This window comes from Phoca vitulina, unplaced genomic scaffold (assembly GCF_004348235.1).
Source record: "Phoca vitulina isolate PV1807 unplaced genomic scaffold, GSC_HSeal_1.0 scaffold32, whole genome shotgun sequence".
NCBI classification, from domain to species: Eukaryota; Metazoa; Chordata; class Mammalia; order Carnivora; family Phocidae; genus Phoca; species Phoca vitulina.
The window spans coordinates 15,478,894-15,502,796 of NW_022589735.1; the positions used below are offsets into that span (position 1 = coordinate 15,478,894).

Sequence of the window (23,903 nt, forward strand, 5' to 3'; positions counted from 1 at the left end):
CACGTAGCTCAGAACCAGACAGAGCTGGGGCTCAGGCCTTGTGAACATCACCAAATGCCGTCCAGAAGGCCCCCCCCTTCTGAACACACCTTGATTACCTAGGGGCTAAGGACACACTGCAGGATACACAGTGTTAAAGCTTTCTGCTTTTCTGGCCACTTCCTGACACCTGGCCAGGTAGACTTCCAAAATATATCAGATGAAAGTCATGGTAGTACATCCTGCTGCCTGTTAGCCCTATCAATATTTCTATCTTCATCTCTATCTGTCTGTCTGTCTATTTATCCATCTATCCATCTGGAGGAAGGTGGTAAGGGAGGAGATGGGAAATACCCGGACATTAGCTAAGGAGAAGCAGGAATGAAGGCAAGACTAGAATTAACACAGGAACAGAAGAGACTAGACCAAGGGTTGAAACGAAGCAGGAGAGAGGCCAGGTTGGCTCCAGAGGGGCCAAAACAAGGGAAGAAGCAGGAAGGGAAGCTGACAACCACAGGAGTAAGGTAGAGAAAGGTGGAGTCTGGCATTTTCATTTTCTTAAAGTGCAGTTGGAGGACCACGTGAGATATGTGTTAAGAAAACAGACTGATGGGCCCCAGTGCAGGATGACTGAACCAGAATCTTTTAGCGGCAGGAGCCCAGATTCAATTTCGCTTGGCTCCCTGCACCGGGAAATTCTTTTGTATGCTAGAGTTTGAGAATTAGAAGAAAAGTCGCTGAAAATGTAGCTTATTTTTTTAATTGGGGTAAAATACACACAATTTACCATTTTAACTATTCTTCAGTGTACAGTTTAGTCGTGTAAGGTATATTCACGTGGTTGCAACCAAGCTCCAGAACTTTTTACCTTATAAAGCCAAACCCCTATATCTATTATAGATTTATTATTCTTCCTGATTCTTTATTCAATAGTTATGCTAACGCTCAGCTAACTTTCCTAGATTCAGAGCTGATACACAACCCTGTGGGACACAGATCCAATGGTAGGCATCCTGGTTCACTGGGCAAAGTCTGAGCTGAATTGGTTATCAAATATTTTGAGTATCACCCCTGCTTAGACTGCCATCTAAGTAGAGAAACCATTAATATGAAATAAACATGTATTTTTAAAAATATTAATTTCAGGGGCGCCTGGGTAGCTCAGTCTGTTAAGCGGCTGCCGTCAGCTCAGGTCATGATCCCGAGGTACTGGGATCGAGCCCCGCATCGGGCTCCCTGCTCAGCACGGAATCTGCCTCTCCCTCTCCCACTCCCCGTGCTTCTGCTCTCTCTCTCTGTAAATAAATAAATAAAATCTTAAAAAATATATTAATTTCAACCTAAATTTTTGTTCTTTAGGACATGTTTCACTTTATTTTGACTTTTTCATCTAAAATGTTCTAATTGCCAACTGTCACTTAGAATTCTTCCTTTTTGGGGCGCCTGGGTGGCTCAGTCCATTAAGCATCCGACTCTCGATTTTGGCTCAGGTCATGATCTCAGGGTCCTGGGGATCGAGCCCCGCACCGGGCTCCCTACTTAGCGGGGAGCCCGCTTCTCCCTCTCCTCTGCCCCCCGCCCACTTGTGCACACCTTCTCTCTCTCTCAAATACATAAATCTTTAATTAAAAAAAAGAAACCCAAGGTTAGAGTTGTTGCTTTTCTTAAGGTCAACACTGACAGAGTTAGAATTTGTATGGTGTACCATTATGTCAGTATTCGCTAGCACACGTATACAACCCACACGTTTTTATGGACGGTGGTAAATGTGCCACAATGTTGATTTGTTGTCATTGAATATATATTGACAAGCCACAATATGCTAGGCATTGAGACGTTGTTCTATTCAGAATTCAATATCCAGTGTCACACCTAATGAATGGCTCCTGGTTTGAGGTCCATGGTCAAAGGACCTTCGGGTTTTGGGGCTTCCTTCTGATTTTTCTAGATGTTTCTCAGTCATTCCCCTTACATTTCGCATTGCAAGTCCATTCTCTGTCATAAGGATGAAGAGCCTTCAGTTCACTTACTAAAATCATATACCTAGAAACTTTTATTTATGTGTCCAATATTTACAGTTATCCTTGTTGCCCTCCATTAGAAATGTAGTGTTAAAAATTAAAGCCATCCAGGGGCACCTGGCTGCCTCAGAAAGAGCATGCAACTCTTGATGGGTCAGGAGTTCAAGCCCCATGTTGGGTGTAGAGATTACTAAAAAAAATAATAAACCTAAAAAAAAATTAAAGCCATCCAATGATTTTTTTACACCCATGTTGTATGGGATTTCCTTTTTCATTTTATTTTATTTATTTGTTTCTCAGAGAGAGAGAGAGCACAAGCAGGGGGAGCTGCAGAGGGAAAGGGAGAAGCAGGCTCTCTACTGAGCAGGGAGCCCGATGTGGGGCTCGATCCCAGGACCCTGGCATCATGACCTGAGCCGGAGGCAGACACTTGATCAATTGAGCCACCCAGGCGTCTCTGGGATCTCTTTAATATATAATCCTTTCTTACATGTAAGCAGCACTAAATAAGTTTGCATTTAAATATTATTTAAGCCTGATTTTAGAGTAAGTAATCAAATCCATTCAAAGTGTGTACCATGGTCTACTCTGCACAATCTTTTGTTTTATCGGACAAATAATGACATTCTAACTATGTGCAGAGTACACTAGAGACTTAAAAATTATTATTAAAATGCCAGTTGAAAAAAGGGAAAATCTCTCTTGTTATACAAAAGTCATAAATACTGTCTAGCTTGCACAATAGTATAGTGGACTCTCTCTTATACAAGGAGAAATAATGGCACAAAGAAATTTAGCAGTTTCCTTAAAGTCTAACATGCAAGTAGGTAAATTAATGAGTCTTCCTACTTAGATCTGATCCTTTTTTGTTAACACCTTCATGTATAAAAAGAAAAACAGAAATTTCTTCCTCTCTGAGGGCCACTAAAATCTCCCTATAGACCCCAGAAAGCCTCTGGTCATATTAAAAACACACGAAAAACATACAAAACTATTAGAAGTGTTTCTATAATACAGCAGGGCCTGCAGACTGCTAATGAAATTTCCCACCACGAGAAATAGAGAGGGGAGGATGGAACTAGACCCCAAATCAAAACCTACTCATGGCTGAGCCAAATTTAACCAATTGCAGAAAGTCCTATGAAAATGGTGCCATTGGTTGCCGCCTTCAAAATCTGTTTTGTAGTATCAAGAACATCGTGCAAATATCTACCAAAACTGTGATTTCAATGAAATAAATACGTATTATATTACATAGTCATCTCTCAAAAGGCCATTACGAAAATCAACAACGAGGTGGGGGGGGTGGGCAGGGGTTGGTGCCTGGCTGGCTCAGTTGGTGGAGCGTGCGACTTTTGGTCCCAGGGTTGTGGGTTCGAGCCCTGTGCTGGGTGTAGAGATTACTTTAAAAAAAAAAAAAAAAAAATCATCCACTACAGTAACCACTGGTTTATACTTCCATACAGTTTGAATTTCTTAGGATGAGCATTAACTATGTTCCATAGAAAAGCTCATTTCCATTACTTAAAGCTTAATTATTAGATTTTCCACTTTGTAGATTATCCAGGTCAAATTGTAAATTGCCATTAATTTGCAACAAACTGAAATTAAGTGCTTTTCTCACTAGTCCAACATTTTTCAGAACTCTCTCCCCCAGGAATGATACATGCTTTATATATACAGATATATATGTATATGTATACACACACACACACACACACACATATATCTTACAAATGAATTTCAACATTAGTTTGGGGACAAACGAAACAGATTCTGAAAGCATTGTCCTCTAACCAAAAATTTATTTATGGATTATCTACCATTTTGAAGTTTGCATGGACATCTGAGAATTTAGCACCATTGTACTAAATTTGTGATCAACATTAATATTCCCAAGCGTGCTAAGAACACTTAGGTCTCGGTGCTTTACAAGACCCTGAAAACATGACTTGATTACATTTAATTTGATTCCAATTAAAAAGCACTTAAGAAGTTTCTGCTGAATTAGATTACACTGAATGTTTCTATAGAAGACACTTCATTATCTGAGGCAGCTTTAATTTAAAGTGATCACAGAGAGCGAAAAACACTGTTCATTTTAATAAAATGGGCTTAGCCCCGTATCCTTATTTCAGAGCGGCATGCTGTAGATTTCAGTTTATTAAATAAATGTACAACAGCACTGGTAGAAACATCTCTAATAGTGAGTGCCTCCTTCACAGTTCACCCGAGACAGATCTGGTCCCATGGCTTTTAAGTCTTAACAGAAACCAGACATACCTGTGGAAAGGAACATTTAAATAAAAATAAGGCGACAATATCAAGACACTGAAATGAAAATACTGCCTTTCTACTGAATTTTTAGGCCATGAATATTACAACTCATTAAAACTGAAAAGAAACTTCTGGCTTCTGAAGCAACAATACCCAAACACCAAGCTATAGGACTTCCTAAAACACAACGTTTACCCTTTTAAACAAAGGACTACCCTGAGATCAAATATTTTTGTATTCAAAGGAGGACAAGCTAAAAAATGTCTTTGTCTTCTTAACAGTGTTAAATGATTTTCCCAAGTGTTATTATTTTACAAGCCCCATTTTGTTTTAGAGTTCCAAAAGGGAAAAACTGTGATTAAAAACAAAATGATGATTAAAAACAAATGTCTCAAGTCAGTTATTTTGTACTAAGCATAAACCGCATGGCTAGCTTTCATGGGACAGAGTTTTGCAGACACATTTGGCATGCCCCTCTCTGATATTTCAGGAATAAAGGCAACTCTGTGGTCTGTGGTTAGTGATTAAGCACCAAGTGGACTTGTTGTGTGTGTTCTCCTATAGGAAAATCTGCAGCATTTTGAGCGCTTCACACTTGTAACAATGTCTTTATTATGCCTTCCAGAATTAACTGACCTAAAATCCAGTGACTCTACAATATATCTATTGGATAATTAGAACTCTAAGGACCAACAAATAAAACACATTATTGACTTTCAGATCTTCAATCAAACAAATATTTACGGCTGCGATTTGCAAAAATTACCTCCTTTTAAGTTGGCATCATTTCAAAATCTGCGCTTCTGATCTGAAACACGTGGATCATCAGCACCCTCCTCCAAAATGAGAACTCACCTGTGCAAACACGGCTACAAACCTTTAAAAGAACCTGCACCTACCCTCAGAGCCTAGGTAGGTCTCCTCTGAACACCACGGAAACTTCCTAATTTTTAAGGTTCTCTGAAAGTCTGCCTGACCTTGAGACCAAACACAACAGGGGAGGGGCGGGGAGGTACAGTGACCTGGTTTAGTGACCAGTAGCTACAGATACCAGAGACTATGCTTGCTGTCAATGATAGTTGCTGAAATCTGTCTATACCACACTGGAACAATCAATTTTGTAAATGATTGCAATAATCAAGGAAATTGCCTAATTTATAAATCCTTGCATACAGCATTTTAATGGATTCCTCCATTTTAATGCTGATGCCTTCAGAGCTAAATGAATTGTTGTCCAGGCTGTCATTACACAAAATGATAAAAACATTCCGTGGGGGGGGGGGGGGGGGGGGGGGGGGGGGAGAGAAACCACACCTCACGGATATTCAGGCCTGCAACCCATAATCACTCATTAGTGACTTCCACGAAAAGTTTCACATTGCTCAGCCCCAAGAAGAGCTGGAGAGGGGGGCTTCCTTGCGTCCGCACCTCGGTGGAAATCCCTGTTAGAGTTTTGGAGTTTGAACAACAGCAATTACCTTTTGGCTGAAGAGGTAGGTGCCGCCTTGCGTCCCCTGGTTTTGAAAGCCCCACCCTGTTCACAGTTTTGCTCCCTCTCCTTTCTGTCTAACGCTGGACCCTTCTTTGCCACCAAGCCTCGGAGGGGGGCAGGGGACGCCGCGACCGTCCGGCGCCTGCTAAGCACCGCTCCCCCCCGACAGGTACCTCTCCGCGCTCCCACCTGGAAGCCCAGGCTGCACACTGAGCGCCTTACCTGAGCTCGACACCCCTAGATTGCTCTTCTCAGTTAAACCCTGGCCAACTGATTCCAGCCAATAGCGTGCTGTCACTCCTTTACTTACTGCTCAATCTCACTAACCTGACATTTATGGTGCGCTGATTGGCCTCTGTCAGTGGTGCTGGTTGTAAATTCACTTTGAAAAGCTTTGTGTTAACAGCCTTCAACCAGGCTCCAAGAAGAGGACAGCCTGACAATTGCTCGACCTCCTGCCCTTATTACAGTGAGTAAATCAGGGTTTGAGCCATTAGGCTGGAGCCTGGGGCCTACACAAAAAGGATTGACATGACAAAAGGTCAACCTCTGTCACACATGTGTAACAATTTGGATAATGGAATTCTGTAACTTATCTGAGCGAGGTGGCAAATGCTTACAAGGAAAAGTATATTCGGCTCCGGCTTCTCTGGCTTTTATGCTAAGTAGCTATCCCGGAGTCTGTATTTCTTGTGTAAATACACATGGAATGTCTGAACTCATGAAATCTTGGAGCCTAGAAGATTCAGAATAAAAAGAAAAAAGAAAGCGAGGAAGAGACAGAGCAAGGCAGTCCCGCAGTGGTTCTTGGCACGCATTCTTCCAATCAGCGGCACGAGGGGATCTGGATATTGTGGACCTGATTCCTCAGCTAAGGAACAGGCCCTTTTTTTATATTCCATCAAATTGGCAAAAACCCGTCATATTATACGTGATCTCTGGGTAACAAAAGAGAGTTCCTCGAATAATTCAAAGTGCTTTAAGTGACACAGTAAAATAATAAAATAAAGAGGCTCCCCTGCAGGCTCCTCCGGGCCCAAGGTTACCATAAACACATTTTCGTAGGCTCGCTGGCTACCAGGGGGGAGGGCTGAGCTTCTGATTTTAATTTCTTGACCCTACGTTTAAGTCAGTGTGGGAAAAAGGGGGGGGGGCGGGAATCATATGCTGTCAGGGAATATGCGGTTGTGACAAGACATACTTATTTCCTTCACATGGACAAAATGCTATCAATAAGAGAAGCGATCTGTAAACAACAGATAAAATGAACTGACTAATGAGAAAAATAGTCCTGCAGATACAGAACACATCACTCTTCATAAAGTATTTGTAACTGAAGGCCTGTCCTGTCACATGCATACTTGGATTAAACCTCACTAGTGTGAGAATTTCCAAATGGCTGCTATCGGTGTTTTTTTTTTGTTTTGTTTTTAAAGCAGTATCACTTTTGGACTTGGAAAACCACGGGTGGCACTGGGCAGGGTGAGACATAAACCCGTTCACGGGCCTCTGCAAAGACAACTTGAAGCACTAAGTTTTGATTTTGAACACAATGCTGGAAATCATTCCAAGAGGCGGCAGATGGTTTAGCAGTTTATGTAAAACTACAAGATGTTCACACTCTATCAAGTGGGCACCGCTATCACAGACATCTTCAAACGAAATGAGGCAAAGCCGAAGAGATACACCAGTTGTTACTCTGCAAATTGAAGACATCAGAGGAGCAGGACTACGGTTGATTCTTAAGGAGAAATCATTTGGAGTTCATGAAATGGACATATTCAAAACCACGCTGACAAGCAGTCTATTATATGAAATGATAAATTACTAGGAAGAACAATTTCTACTTCAATATAACTGGGAACAGCCACTTAATTCCATCCCTTTGTGCTTTGGTGAATCAGGCCCAATGAGCCGAAGTCTACAAAGCAAAACTATGGACTATGTAATTATAATACTATCACTGGAACAATTTTAAAATGATTTCCATCAAATTTTTAAGTGATTTTAATTTCATTTTAAATGATTAATTTTAAATTTTTTCAACATCGAAATATATATACAAATGAGTACAGTACTATACGAGGAATTGGGTAATGGTAAAAAACATATGTAATGCATTTAAAATATGAAGCCAATTCATTTCCTTCAAGTACCAATTGCCAGTGATGGTTTTGAAATATAAACATTTAGCAACGTGTAATATATTTTTAATATTGGTTTCATCAATGTCTTTTGACCTAAGCTAAATGGTAATGATGAAAAATCGACCATTTGCTTAAAAGCAAATCTCTTATTAAATCTAAAATATTATGGCATAAAATCAAACCCCACACACACAAACACAAAAAAACCCACCCCACATTATGTTATCCCCCTTGGTTTTCTGAAGAAAAATAATGAAGGTTTTCACGTAGTGTAAATGAAAACGAGACACTCAAATTTACTGAGGCAAAGACAGATTCTATGAAATTAAAGCCCTTCCTAGTACCTTGACTGTAATCCTAACAAGTCACTACATTATTTCAATTAGCAGCATAGTTTTTCTAGGGTGAAAACAAGTGCGATTTATTTTGTCATTGTCACTAAAATTTCCTGTCAAATCAGACTCTGATTTGAAAGGCCTGGGTAATTCTGGCCTATCTTAAACTGTAACTTTATTTTAAACTTCCGTATTTTATATCCAATAGAATTTTTAAGTTTACACGATGTACATTCCTCAGGTCCAGTCATATTAAATTCTGATGTTAAGCAGAAAGGGGAAACCATGTGCAACTAGATTAATTTATCTCAAGGGAAAAAGGGCACATTAATAATTGAGATAATGTTTTCATAAATGTTGAAATCAAACGTGCCTTTTCACGTCTTTATTAGAAAACACATTAGAACAAAATTATCTCACTCTATCAATAAGACCTAATTGCTGAGAAAGACTATGTTTTCTTTGCAAAACATTCAGAAAGATTTTTCTCATTATGGCCAAACAGCTAGAAATATACCATGCATCCAAGTCTTGCTGGAATAAATGTACATAAGCAAAGCGAGTGATTGTTTAATCCATCCTGTCATGTTTTTGTCTTAAACTCTGTGAATTATTTCTTGTAAAACACATTAAAATCGGATTCTAAAAGAAACTGACCAAAAAAAAAAAAAAAGACAAGTAATTTGGCTTTTAGTTTGTTAATCTCCTTAAATTACAAAAAAAATCACCTGGGCTTCTGGCTTTAAAAAAAAGAGAAAAAAGAAAAAGAAAAACTCTTAGAATTTCCCACGGATACCCCCAGAGAGCCAAAATATATTGAAGGTAATGGAACGATATTGAACTTTCTTTAAATTGCTATAGTTTTAAGAACCAGGATTGGTACAAAGAAAATATTAACTAAAAGACGACAGCACACTGACAAAACAAATAAGCTCTCCATGGCTGATCTATGTTAAATATTAAAAAGTCATTTTCTACAAAAGAAAATAGAGCTTTTAATGATTAAACAAAAGCAGGAACTAAGGTGAATCTGATTGCTTCTGTAATAAGCCTTCATGTGTATAATAAAGCACAGCCATACTAAAAACAATGAACTGTAAACTGAAACAAAAATCCATCATCTACTTGGAAACAGTGACGGGAAAAGATTAGCAATCCATTTATTGTACTGAAATAAAGATAAGTAACCCCGGTAAGATCCATCAGGCCCTGAGTATTGAACTCTAAATATAAAGACATTTCTTCATCAGCAAGTGACTTGAAAAAACGTGAGGAAGAGAGACAATGGTAATGATTCAACCGCTTTTAAGTTTTTAAAGATCTGCTTTATGTCGACCTGATATTCTGGAAGATGTCTAAAAGAATGTGTTTTTTAAATGGGTAATTATTACGTGAGTCATTAAACAATTAGTGCCAAAAGTTTCCTATAGATCTAGTGTGTATTCCGATCACAGAATCTTTCCTAATAGGAAGAATATGATGATGACAATTTTTTCACAAGAGAATTCAGGTTTGAAAGCAAAGACTAACAGTTAAGGAACAATCTGACACTTAGAATCTCCTGTTATAAAGTGAACTAAATTCTAATCGTCATGTTTCATTAAAAAAAATCATAATGCTTAAACTTAAAAATAAAGTCAGACTTCATAGCTTAAGAATAATCATACTAATAAAAACCTGAAACTTATTAGAGTAAGTGTTTTATCTTACAAAGGGACATTGGCACTAAGTTACCTGGCTCCACTCTGTCACATTTTATAGGATCTCCCCGGAGACTGATACATTTTGCACAGCTGCAGTTTTAATATCCCTTCAATCCCCGAAATGTTTGCTTATTCTAACTATTCTTACAGATGATAAAAATAAATAGATCATGTTCTGAATTTAGAAGGAGGGATCTGGAGATCATTCAAGCATGCATATACCCAGCAAGTCTTCTTTCTAACACAGAACTAACTCATGTGCCTAAAACAACAGGTAAGATGCACTTCCTATCCACTGAGGTATCAACAACATCGCTCAATTCCCACTCTTCTTATTTCAACAGAATTTTAATTTAATCAAGTACAAGGAAAGGCACAAAAGGAAGGCTCCATAGTTTTCAGTATTAATATGTATCATTATAGTCTATATGTGTAGTGATCTCCGGCCAACATCCCAATCATATCCAAATCCTTTAAAACAAAACAAAACAAAACAATGAACTATGGGTTTGGGGTTTTTTTTTTTTTCATGTTTATGGCTTTGTCCCCTGGCACTCTAAAAATAGATGAACTCCAAACCTGGGGCATCAGAGGGCAAGATGACAGTGTTCAATTTTAACATTTGCAGATGGAGCAAATCTGTACCATTGAACGACTGCTTTACCATCTCCTCCGAAAAGTCCTGGCAGACCTTTAACTGTAGTGTATTAGAGCTCCTAATAACACTACTGGAACATGAAAAGTGCCTGGAAGTGTTTTATAAACTTTAAACTGCACTGGAGGTTACAACTAATTAGTCAGAAACAAAAACCAACTGGGAAATATTTCAAAACCAGATGCTTTGATTATTTCCCACTTGTCAGTTTTTCCAATCCAAAAAGCTCTAACTTCTAACCTGGCTCTATGTACGGAGCCATTTTCTCCTGTCCTGTTTTCCTATAAAAAATTCTGTTTAAAAAAAAAAAGAAAAAAGGTGACATAAATACACCCAACGTTTTCTTCCTCGCTCGAGAATCCTATCCTGAATGATTAAAAATGTGTCACTACTTTTCCAATTTAGGAGCGAAATGGAACCTGGGAGCCTGGGCACAGTGCCCCAGCAGATAACTGTGGGGTGCGCAGCCCATGGCTGCCATGTGGCCATCTTGGGCTCGAGGGCTGTAAGCTCATTCGCTTAGCTCCTCCCCCTTCAAAGGAGGTTTTACAGGCACAGGCCGCAGCGCCCCATGCCAACCCTCATGGAACGGCTGTGGAGACCAGGTTTGTTTTTCACAACACTATGACTCCAGGGCCTAAGATAGTGCTGGCCAGAGTGCTCAGCAAAAATCTGAGTGGATTACTGAGTCCCACGAGTTTCAGTTAGTGGCTAGGAGGCAGCTCACAGCGCGCACGCCCATCCTGACAGGCCACGGGACCAAGTGTATGCGACAAGGTACTGTAGAAACGACCCATTAGTGGAGCCTTAAGGTCCATGCCAACTTGGCTGCTGGCTCTTCAGAGACTTTCTTTTCTGGCTACTTCCACTCCATTGTATTGCCTGGCCTCAGTGAGATTTATATATGGCCCTAAGGGTAAGACTTCTACCACCTTGTATTTCAGAAATCACTCCAAGGGTGAGAGGTGGCTAAAGCTGGTGGTGGTGGGGGGGGGGGGGGGGATTACCTATGGCTAAGAATCTGCCTCTTCAGAACTGGATCTCAATAATCAACCATAAAGCTTTGGGAGAAATCTCAGATTAACATTTTTCAAATACATGGCTTATTTTTAAATAATTGCATGAGATAAGATTGTGCCACTAAAGTAATATCATTGACTGGGTGATATCAAAGTGCTCCGAGTTTTCCTATGTTTTGATTTTCTGTCTTGGGGAAGACTGCATGATTGTACTTTGTCAGAGAAGAAGCAGAATTTGTGATTTTTGATTCACGATGTAATCTGCTTACTTGGGACACTTTGAAAGTTAAGAAACATGCCCCAGTCTCTCAAGTTCAGCGTTAAGAAAATTGTTTTCATCTGAGAAAAGGAGCCTGACTCTCTTCCTCCAGTTTATGCTTATGTTCCTTCTTGCCCAGTGCCCAAAACCATCCTGGAAGAGCTCAGAATGGGACACAAAATTCATCTAGCTTACACCCCAATGCCCCAGCCTCCTCTGCTCTATCACCTCGGCTGGCTTTTCTTTCTCTCAAGACCCAGGGAGACCAACAGTCAAATCCATCCCAGCTGGAACAGAGCAAAGCTTGCTAAGGGCATCCCATCTTCAGAAACCTGTGGGGCCTGTCTGCCCAGCTGGGTTGCTGCTGGCCCCGGCCAAAGCCTGCACCTCTTTACTGCAGGTGCTGCGGACACCTGGCATTTGCATGACCAGAGAAATCTCTCCTCCACTCCCCTCTGGAGAACAAGGGAGGCTCTCCCCAAAGCTGACCCTCCACCCCACCAAGGGCCAGGCTCTTTGCCGGCCAAAGCTCCAAACGGTTGGCAAGGTGCTGGGCCGCGAGGGACTTACCTCCCAGAGATGCTGCGTGTTCCTCACGGCGCCGGCCTGCACCTTCTCCGGGGGCAGGAGGACGCCCTGGAAGGGCCCGATCCAGGTGCCCTGCTGGATCCTCTGCGCCGCACAGATGCCGTAGGCCAGGCCGGGCACGGTGCTGGTGCACAGGCACACCTCCCGCGGCAGGTCCCGAAGCCACTCGGGCAGCTCGGGCGGGGGCGCGGCGGCCGCGGTGCTGCTGGTGCCCACGAGCCGGCGCAGCGAGTGCAGGGGCCCGTGCATGGGACACTCGCCATTGCGGTTGTCCGCGCACATATCGCAACCTGCCGGAGACAGGCGGGAGGGAGGGAAGGAAGAAGGTTAACTCGCCGCTCAAGGCGGCCCATCCTCGGTGCGGAAAAGCCCCGAGACAACCCCATCCCCTCCTGCGTAAGCCACCTGCCGGGGAGGGGACACCTTCAGGCCACCGAGGCCACTGGGAATAGCGGGGAGAGGTAAATCTGCGCCTCTCCCTTGGAAATCGCCGCACCCAAATTGGCCCGGAAGGGTCGAGCCCCCGGGCGCCCCAAAAGCCTGGCGAGCTGGGGGTGGCCGGCGTGGCTGTCTCTGAAGAAGCCCCGCCTGGCTTCCACTCCTCGAGGTGTGTGTCTCTCTCTCCCTCTTCCCTTCTTTCTCTAGTTCCCTCTGCCACTCTCCCCTGTTCCCAGGAGTCCTCAGCTACCAGCTGTTTGCAGGTGTGTTGCTCACTGTGCCGGGAAAAGAGGCCCCAGCTCTTGCTCAACCTTCTGTCTCGAGAGATTCTACTTTGGTTGCCTGGGTATACTTGGTTTACCTGTTTCTGCAATTCTAGAAGATCCCTCTAAAATCACCGGGGCAGGCGGGCGACCCGTCCAGCACAGAGCGCCCTCCCTACCCGCAGGGACCCACCCACCCCCGGTGCCTGGACCAGAGCGCGGCGCCGGCCTTGCCCCCCTGCCCCCCCACCCCGTGGCACCGGAACCCCAGACACCGGCCTCTGAGGGCGCCCTGGTGCTGGGGTCCCTTACGGCGCCTGCTCTGGCCACTCCAGCTAGAGGGGTTCAGGTGGAGAAAGGGGGACTGTTCTGGCAGGTGTGGAGTGCCTGTGCTGGAGTGCAAGCTCTTCCCAGAAGCCGAAAAGGAATAAATCGCAAATTTACGGATGGGGTAATGGTTCAGTGGAGAGGCCCCAACTCCTGCCCAGACGGTGATCCCCAAGGCTGCATGCGATTCTCGGAGAAGTGTCTCGAACAAGGCTCCCGCTCCGACGTTCCCCAGAGCAGCCCGCAGCGCAAGGGGATCCTCACCCTCCCTCTGGGTTGGGTGGCTGTGGATGCCCCGGGTCCCTGGCCTCGGACTGGATGGGAAAAGGCCAGGCGGCCGCAGGAAGCAGGGCCTGCGGCGACCGCGCTGTCGGATCGCAGCGCCCTCCGGGTTATTAATGGGCCTGGCGGAGCCGCGGTGTCTGCGCCCCGGCCCTGCAGACCTGCCTCAGGGAGGCAGCCTCGGCGCCCACCCACCCGCACGACCCAGCTTCCCCAGCCCAGCCTCCCAGGGGAGCCGCAGCGCACCCTCCCCCCGCCAACGCAACGGAGCCCTGTGGCACCGAGTGTGACGGCAGGCAGCTACGGACGGACGGACAGACGGCGGGAGCTGGGGTACCGGTGGATGCGCCAGCGCTGGGCCGCCCTCGGAGCCTCCTAGCCCCTGCGCCCGGCTTTGGTTGCTGCCAGGCCTGGGGGCTCGCTCTAAGGGTGCCCCATCCTTGCTAAGACAAAGGAAAGTCCAGGTAACTTTTGGCAAAGGGAGTCACTGAGGAATCTTCAAGGAAGGAACTCCTAAGGGCAACCCAGCCCTGGTGGGGGAACCCTGGTTTCGCCATTTGTTTCATCCTAGCTCAGTGGAGGAGGGCTCCAGCTGGTCCTGCCTTCCCCTCAGTCCACTACTCCCCGCACTCCTCCCAAGAGAGCCCAGGAAATGACAGGACCCTCTGACTGCAGCTTCTTGGAGGAGTCCCCAGGCCCCCCCTCGTGAAAAGTGACAACCTGTTTCTACAGGTGGGGAAGTGCCCAAGTCTCTGGACCTCCATCACACAAAAGCCCCCTCTCCCAGTAACACCAACTGATGTAAATACTGTGTCAGGCTCTGCTTTTGACTGTAGGGCCTAGATGGAAAGTATTCCTACCCTTACCGTATGTCACCCCTTCTGGATCCGCTTCACACATCCTCTCAAGCTTCTGACTGTGAAAATGACAAGTTCAAGACAAAGGGGGAAGGGAAAGAAAGATGATAGAAACTCATAGTCACCCAGGGCCTCCATTGTTCCAGACACCTCTCCTGAATCAAATAATCACCACATCATGATCCCCATTTTGCAGATGAGGCAATTTGAGGCTTCACGGGCAACGTAACTAGCCCAAGGATCAGAAACTAGAAAGTGGTAGAGAAAGATTCACAGCCAGGTTTGCCTGACTTCGAAGCCTCCAAATCTAAAGATCTAGGGAGACTAATGAAAGCTGGGAGAGTTTTATACCCACACTCATAATCAATAGAATTGCAGTATTTCACTGAAAGCACTATTCAGGGGCCACAAAAATTGCTCTAGCGTCAGTGAATTACAGAGCTTCCTGTATCTCTCTCCCATAATCTTGGGTTTGGGGCGGTTAAATGTATTGTAAAGTGAATAGATGATGTCCATAATTCTGAATGTTAGCGTCTGACCTCAGAGATGACCTTTCAGCGCACCTTAGCAAAAACAGCTTAAAACAAACGACAGTAAGCAAAGGCAATATGCCCCGTAAAAATAAAAATCACATCACTCCAAGGAGCTGCTTAACCCACTTTCCCTTTCTGGTTGGCTCCACGAGGCCTAGGGCGAGAAGCAAGAGCATTTGGTATTCACTCCCTACCCGTCTGCACCAGAGATCCTGTCAACTTGCCACATCTCCACACCATGTACTATCAGCCCAACTACATCAGTAATAAAATAAGGAGGAAAAGTACCAACTCCAGCCACCGCCCCCCCCAAAGACAGCAAACCATATTTGTTCGCTGGATGAAACTATGGCTAGCCCTTTCTCTAAGAAGTCCTCTAAAACTCTCCCCTGCCTGCTAAGTTTCAGTTGTCTCCAGCAGTGTTGAAAAACTGAATAGTGGCATTTTGCCGAAGAAAAAGCTGAATTTCTCCCACAATGTAGAAGAATACCTGTGCCTGGAGTCCACGGCAACGTAAGGGAGGCCTTTAATTACATGAGTCTTAACTGATAAACCACCTCGTGCCTCTAGCAAAATATTCTGCTGGAGAAGTTGACCAATTACATCCAAATCCATGTTCTATCTTGATGTTTTTTAATACATGAAACCTCTGCCATTGAAAATAACTGGCCTCTGACTCTATGTCTCAGGGTCCCAGAGGAGCTTGAAGATGCTTATAACAAATAAGTTATTACTCAGGGGTTGAGAGAAGTGGCACAGTTAGACAAACATCCTAACAGAGTGATTTCTAGAGAGGGGCCATAAACACCTCCAAGAGAAGGTCCGAGGGAGAAGCTGGCTAGATGCCTGAACTGCACCCCTCCAAAATGGATTTAACACGTACATTACATACAGCATTCCACACCAAGCAGGACATAACACAAGTCTATTTGTATGCATAAAGAGTAAGCAAATAAATGTTCTTAGGTTATCCTAAAAATCAGGGTAATTTTCTCTAAATCCATGATTACTATTTGTAAAGTGTTTTCTGTATCTGTGAGAAATATGATCAGATTCTCCAAGCGAGATACTCTGGAATGCCATTTTAGCATTAGGCAGTATGAGAGATCCTGGTCCCTCCTCTATCCTGAGTAGATCTGTCCGTGCTCCCGTTTATGCGTCCCTGACTAAGACAAGGAGGTATCACTAGGTTACAGACTTATTCACCTACTGACTTCGGAAGGCCAGGCCAAGTGTAACGAAGAGCAGATTTTCACTCTTCGTGTCATATCCTTGTGTACTGTTTGAATATTTTTCCAAGTACATGCGCTACTTTTACAATTGAAAATGGACCTATTTGAAGGTAAAGGGGGCAAAGCAGGCCATGGTTTTCTTTTCTGGTGTTTGATTTCGCGTTCTAGGAAAGGTGAAATTTAAAACGTTTCAGGCCTTTTTTGCTGTCTGGGGAGGCTGACGGACGCGTGTGGGCCCCGGCAGAGCCAGGGCCCGCGGGAAGCCCCCCAAAACACTAGGCCTGGGCTCCCCGACGCCTCGTGGCCTCCTCCGCCCGCCCTCACTCATCCTCTGGAAGGGAAACCGAGGAGCAGCTGAGAAGCCTGCCTCTCCGCCGGGGCGGCAGTAACAGCTAAGCTATAAATCCTCCCCGACCGCCAGGGAGGTCGCGGCCCCCAGTCCCGCAGGCCGAGCCCGGCGGGGCGGGCGCCCATCGATCCCGGCCGGGGAGGCGCCCCGGGAGTGCCGCCTGCTGGCAACGGCGTGCGCGCTCCGGGCGCGGGCGCGGGGTCGTCGGGGTCCCGAGGTCGCCGGGGTCCCGAGACGGGGTCGGGGTGGGGGGAGCAGGCAGAGCGCCGCGGCCCGAGCCTCCCACACCGGGGTGCACGCCTCCCGGCCTCCAGCCGACACTCAGCCCTCGCGAGCCAGCCGCTAGACGGCACGGGGCGGACCGCCAGGCCCAGGCCCGCCGGAGGCCCCGCACCCAAGTCCCTGCCTGCCGGCCGAGGGCTCCCCGACGCGACCAAAAGTGGCCGCGCCACCGCCCCCACCGCTGCTCGGCCTCCTCCCCCCCACCGCCCCCCACCCCCCGCCGCTGGGGTCTTTCAGGCTCCCCGGAGAGGCCCCGGAGGCACGTCCAGAAGGCGAGGAAGGCTAGCCCGGCCACCGGGAAGGGGAGCCGACCTGGGCGCGCGGAACCTTCTGGAAGACTCTCTCTTAGGGGAGTTTAAAGCTCCCTGCGAATCGCACACGCGCTGGGCTTCCTCCGCTCCTCCCGGCTGCCGGCTTGGCCCAGGGACCAGGAGCGGGAGACAAAAGGAGAGGGAAAGACGGGGGGGAGCGCAATGTAGATTTTATTTGTCTTCCGATGACTGTATTAATAAATTAAATGGGAGCGCCAGGGTGTGCGGGCGAGAGAATATTGCGCCGAGATCAACCTGGCCGGCCCCTGCCCCTGCGAGGCCGCCATATACAATGCTGAGATGATGAATAGGGGGGCGAGGAGATCGAAGCGGGCCTGGGCTGGCTCCACTCTCTCATACAAAACTATAGGGCAATTAATTGTGGCTTGTCCCCTCATCCTTCATCTCCTGGTGGCACATATCGATGGAGATTACTGCTGATGGACCATTTTATCACCTTAAATAAACAGTCGCCACCTCTTCTAACCTCAATCTAATATATGGCTCTATGTTCAGTTTCAGGGCGCTAGATAACGAATGATGTAAAATAGCTAAATCATGTGTGTTACGGGATGGGGCTGGGCCTGCACACAAAAAGAGAGAAAAGAGAAAAAGAAAAATAGAACAACACAAAAGCCCACACACTGACTCCGAGAGCCTCCCTCCCACCAGGGACCAGGTCTGAAATCTAAGTCGCTGGCGGCTGACAGCGGGGACGCTGGGCGGGAGCAGCGGAGCCTGGGCCTTGGTGGCAGGAAGACCCCACTGCGGGGTTACTGGGCTCGGGAGCTCCCCGAAACAGTACCTGCGTTTCCCAACGGGGTGGGAAGAGACTGGGGAAGGTCAGAAAACACTCACCCTCCTTTTAGCGCTCGCTCTCTCTAACTGCTCAACTGGACAAACCCCAGATGTCCTCCTTTCCCACAGTCCTTCTCCCCAGTCTTCGAAAGGGTGGCGCTACCAATAGAAAAGCCCCGCGCCCTACTCCCACACCTGAGCACCTGCCAGTGCTGTTCCCAGCACTGTTCCTTGCGCGGCAGGGTTCCCCCAAAACGGAAGGAGGCAGACACCTCCCGCTGGGGAAGTTGCAAAGCGTCCGGATTCCACGTGGAGAGACCCCCCCAGAGGACTTAGCTGCCAACCCCCTCCCAGATGTGCAAAACGAACACCTTCCCTGAAAGGTCTTAAAAGGTAATCGGGACGGCCCCGAGACAGACACTGCCCGGTATCATTCGTACAAACACCAGGGGCGCCCTGTGGCCGCCTTTCGCTACCTTCCAAGAAGAGTGACAGGGTCTCAAGCAAGGCACCAGCTCCCAGAGGCCGAGAAGAGGCCACCGCGGAGGAGCCTGACGTAATCTATGGCTTCAGGCAACCAGCAGCAAATGCGTGCGGGCAGTAACACAAGACGCAGAAGAAAGGCCCCATCCTCCGTTTCTGTTACAAACCGCCCACCAGTGTCAGGGAGGTGAGAAGAGGCAAATAAGCATTCAGAGAGTCAGAGGAAAGTGTACTTCAATGGTGGAAGAAATTAACCCATACAGATAAGAGAAATATATTGGAAGAGGTCACCCTGCCCTGCTTATACAGCGTTTGCTGTTTTTAAGTCTTTTAGGTGTGAAAGAAAGCTACAGGACCCTCCGCTAGGCCTTCACTGTGGCCTTTGCCAAAGGGTGCCAATAAAGTTTCAAGGTGAAGCGAGTGTTAATGATTCACACATGTTACTGGGTTGTTGCTCCCAAGCAAAGAGGGACTCTTCTAAAGGGAAGACAAGTAAGGGGGTCCCTTTCTTTGCCTTGTAAGAGAAAGAGAAAATGACTCAACACCCTTTTAAATACAAAGTAATAAAATGAAGCAATGCTGAGTGGTCACTTCACAGAATGCTTTTACAGGGAGGTGGCAAGAACCTAAAAGGAAAAGTAGGAAAATGTGTAGGGGGGGAGGGGGAGGGGGATTAATAGATGCTCCCTTCTGGGCAGCCTCCCACCCCACCCCACGTCACCCCTACCGGCAGACAACCTGGGAATGGGAAGCAGCTCTGGTGTCCACCACCTTTCAAGTAACAGACCGACTTCCCCCACCAAGGGGGGACCAAAAGTTTCCCACCCTTTGCATTTCTGTTTTGTTTTGACCCCCTCGTTAGATTAAACCCAATCACATCTCACTCCATCTTTATAAAACACATCCCAAGGTTTCCAATGAGTGTGTGCTCTGGCCCAGAGAAGTTTCTGGAAGGATGGCAGGCCCAGCTGGCCAGCATTACACAAAGCTACCTCAGCTTTCCATTTTCTTTCTCAAAGGCCCTTTAATTAGGCAACAATGTGAAGTGCAACCTCTAATAAGACAATCTGCCTTTCTTTGCCTTCTGTGGTTTCCCCTGCACTTTGCACAGGGAAGCAGTCCAGTTGACTCAAAAGGAGATACCAGAATATTAACACAATGGGAATAATTTAAATAAATCATAATTCATTTCCTCCGGCCAGAGGAAAATGTTACCTGGATGATAAACTGGCTCGAGAGCCACATATTAATTAGCAATCTATCCCAATTCTTTCTCAGATTAATCTAGGTTTTCCTCTGGTGAAAATGCACTGAACCTCAAGATTGCATTGTGAACAATACAGGAGCTCAGGCCACAGCCAGGGCTTTGGGGTGCTGGTGCTGGCAACTTTTCCAACACTCATTTAATTCAGAAGCGAAACTGCAAGTTTGATGAGGCACTCTCAGCCCACAATGACTATATATCACTTAGCAGTGAGAACTGTCTTTTCCAAAGCATTTCTTGCCTTTTTAATTCACATTTTTTTAAAGAACTGTTTTGAAAACAACACATGCAAGAAATTCAGGAGGAAGAGAAGTATTTTTTTAAAAAATCCATTAGGACAATATAATTTTATCAAATTTTCTAAAGCTCCAAAATACAAACCTCTTCTTAACAGTAGGGCAAATTCGAGGTGAAACCCTCATTTTAAACCAGTACTTTACTCTCAAATTCTGGAGAGGAAAAAAGTAAATACAACTGCTCTTTTTTTGTTAGTAATAATTATCTCCATCAGAAAAATGATCCCCATCCCTTACGAAAAGACTGAAATACCGCCATCATTAGGCTTGTGTCTAGTGTTTTCTAATCAAAGTAATGACACTGGGAGTCCTTTAGCTAAAACCTGTAGTTATTTTGCTTTTACAACGAATTAAGAAGTTCATGGAGCGGTAGACATTCTGCAAGAAAGGGCTTATTCAAAATAGAATGATTATACATGTTTATCATCAACTTTTCCTCCTGCAGAAACTAAACGAAGGAATGAGACGAAAAGAGCCAAGTGAGCGCTGATCTTTCAAATCCTCTATTGCTTTCAACCTGACTCTCTTCACCTTTAATATTCTCTCCAGAGATCTCTGGAAGTATATGGAGCACTTACACCAATGCCTTAGGTGTAAACATATCATAACTTCTGATACTACCCAAAAGAACTGGGTACACAGCAATACACTTTCTTGGTCTTCATTTAGCCTTTTGTTGCAAGACCTCAAAACGAAGCTTGTACTTGTGAGAAGCGTTTGAAACTGAATAGAGGAATCGAAGCTAGAAGAGATCTTCTAGCTCTAAGTAGGCATTTGCCTAATTTTTAAATTAGGCATTTGCCATTTACTCGGCAACAAGGAGAGTACCCTGCTAATACTTAAAAAACTACTGTCACAATCATTAAAAAACAAGTAAGTAAAGCAACAAGCGTGCCTACGGTAGGACTGCGAACGTTTTACTCGATCAAGGGTGCACGGAGAACGCGGGATCCGCAGGGAACGACCCTACCCTGCAGTGGGAAACGTCTTCTCATTAAGCAGTTGGCAATTTTTCTTCTCCTCCTTTTCTAAATAAATAGAAGACCTAAGAATAATGCCTGCCTGCAGAGAGAGACAGACCCAGTGCCATCCAAAATTCCTACTCCAGCGAGGCCCGGCCAGCCGCAGCTCTCGGCCGGTCCCCTGACAACCCCGCGGCCCGAAAACGAGCCGATGTAGTTAACTCCAGAGATCAGGTAGGGAGAAGGAGACACAAGCCCTAGAACTCACGCTCCCCAGAAACGCTGAGGGTCCCTCCCGAGTCCACTGAGGCCAGGCCAAGCCCCCAGCGTGCGCGGCTAGTACCCGCCCGGCCTCGGGGCGCAGTCGCGCGGGAGGGCGGAGATCTGTGTGCCCGGTCCTCGAGCAGCGCGGGTCTAAACACTCCGGGCTGCGAAGCAGGGACCGAGGGGAGTAGAAAAAGGAAACCGTGAGGTGCCACCCGGCCTCCCCTCCGTTCTCTCGCCTTCTCTAGCGTTGGCAAAATTATGCCACAATGGTCGGGGAGGTGCGGAGCCGCGGCCTGGACCAGCCCATCACCCGGGGTCCCGCTCACCCGCCCCGCTTGCCGGCTGGGCGCCCGCGCTCGACGGCGCCAGCGCCCCTGGAGAGCGCGCGCGGGCCGCGGCTACGTACGGTTGTTGGGGTCGCTGGTGTGCTGGTTGAGCGGGATGATCTCCATGCGCTGCTGGCCGTACAGGTAATAGTCCAGCTCCTCCGCGCTGCAGCGGAAGCGCGGGCCGCCGCGCACGTCCCCGCCGCTGCCGCCGCACTTGGAAGGCCCCGGGCCCGACGCGGCGCCGAGGCACAGGTCCTTGGGAGGCAGCGGCTCCGCGGCGACGGCGGCAGCGGCCAGAGGCGCGAACACCGGCAGCTGCGCCACGGGCAGGGCCGAGAGACCCGCCAGCGCGGCGGCGGCGGCCGCGGCGGCGCAGGAGGAGGCAGAGGAGGCCGAGGTGGAGGAGGACGCCGGAGTGGAGGAGGCGGAGGAGAGCGAGGCGGGCCGCGGGCGCAAGCTGTCCGGCGGAGGCTCTGCGCGCTGCTGCGGCGGCGGCGGCGGCGGCGGCGGCTGGAGAGGCTGCGGCGCGCCCAGGGGACCCGCGGCGCCGCCGCCCTTGAGCGGGCCGCCGCTGCCGCCGTGCGGGAAGAGTTGCTGCCAGTGCTGCAGATAGGCTGGGTCCACTTTGAGGAAGGCCGAGCCGCCGGGCTCTCCGGGCTTCAGCATGTCCGACCTCTCAAGCTGGGGGCAGAGGGCAGAGAGGAGGGGGCGCGTGAGCCGGGCCCCAGGGCCGGGTGCGAGAGGGGCGGGGAGGCTGGCCGCCCAGACCCCGGAGCGAGAGCTGAGCCCCGGGCTCCGCCTGTGGCAGCCCGGTGCCGCGGCTCCCTCTTTCCAACTCCGCTGGGGCGCAAAGTTTACTCTGAAGCCGCGGCGCCGCGCGAAGGGAGCTCTGTGCACCCCGCTTTGCCTCCAGCCCGGGGCGCCCCAGCTCCCGCCCCGCACAGTTGAAGCCCGGCGCGAGGGCGCTCGGCGGCAGGAGGCAGCCCCCGCCCTCAGCCGGAGCCCGGAGCCGACCCGAGCCGGAGTGGCGCAGCGCCGGAGCCGCGCTGGCCTCCGGCGCCAGGAGGCGGGACAGTCTCGGCCCCCCGCCCCCAGCCCGGGACCTCCAGCCTCCCGTCCCCGGGGGCCCCGGACCCCCAGCCCTAGACGAGCCTCGCCCTACCTGGAAACTCAGAGCCGCCGGCGGGTGCGTGCGTGCGTGCGTGTCGGTGAGCGTGCGGGAGAGTGTGCGTCCCGGGTGCGCTACATGCCCCTGCGCGGCGGGGGAGGAAAGCCCTAGATGTGGTCGGGCCGCCCGGGACCCTCCGGGGCCGCGAGCGCTGGGCGCCGAGGCCGGCGGAGCGCGCTAGAGCAGTCCGGCCGAGCGCGCGGGAGCGCGGGCCGGCCCGGGCGCGGATCGGAGCCGCGGTGGGCTGCTGCGCTCGGCCGCCGCCGCGTCCCGCTTCCTCAGCTCCACGCTCTGGCAGCCTCCCGGCTGGACACGTGGGTTTTACGACAGCACAAAATACAAGTGTGTGTGCGTGTGTGTGTGAGAGAGAGACAGAGACAGAGGGAGAGAGGGAAAAAGGGAGGGAAGGGAGGAGAAGGGCGAGAGACAGAAAGAGAGAGGAAGAGGGGGAGAGAGAGAGAGGTGGGGAGTGGGGGGAGGCGGGAGGCAGGCCAGAAGAACGAAGGGGAGGGGAGAGGGAAAGAAGGAAGTTCTAACTCGGCTGGGTCCACACCCGGCTGGTGCGCCTCTCCCGCACAGATACTTCTTCGGCCCTCCCCCCCCACCCCGCCCCCCGCCCGTTTTTGGCGTGACGTCTCCCGCTCGCCTGTTGTCTCTTTCTGCCCATGATAAGTCTTTTCTAGGTGCCAGCTCACGGCTCTGATCCTGAAAGCGGTGGAAACGCGGAAACCGGAATGCATCTCCGCACGCGCTCGGGGGCCCGCATCGGAGCCGGCGCGCCCAACCGGCGAGCGGACCAAGTCCCAGTACCGGGTTTGCGCTTTTGCCCGGCTCAGTTTTTTCCGGGAGTACTGCTGGGTGCCAGAGTCCGCTAGCCCGCCACGCAGCTTCCCACAGCAATCCTGGCGTGGGGAGGCGGGCGCGGGGCGGGTTGCGCACGGGGAGGAAAGCCTCAGTCTGCAGCGGAGGAGGCAGGCTTTGGTGAGC

At 48.4% G+C, this 23,903-nt stretch overlaps 1 protein-coding gene across 1 annotated transcript in view; it reads right to left on the reverse strand.

Moving 5' to 3' along the window:
• Window positions 1-22,977, reverse strand: part of PRDM6 (PR/SET domain 6) — a 98,186-nt gene extending 75,209 nt beyond the window's left edge. Inside the window, exons 1-3 of the mRNA XM_032425359.1 lie at window positions 22,911-22,977; window positions 21,826-22,429; window positions 12,458-12,765 (exon numbers count right to left, since the gene is read on the reverse strand). Of these exons, the coding sequence (XP_032281250.1) occupies window positions 12,458-12,765; window positions 21,826-22,414 (897 nt within the window). The 5' untranslated portion in view covers window positions 22,415-22,429; window positions 22,911-22,977. The remainder of the gene's footprint in view (window positions 1-12,457; window positions 12,766-21,825; window positions 22,430-22,910) is intronic.
• Window positions 22,978-23,903: the final 926 nt, after the last annotated feature.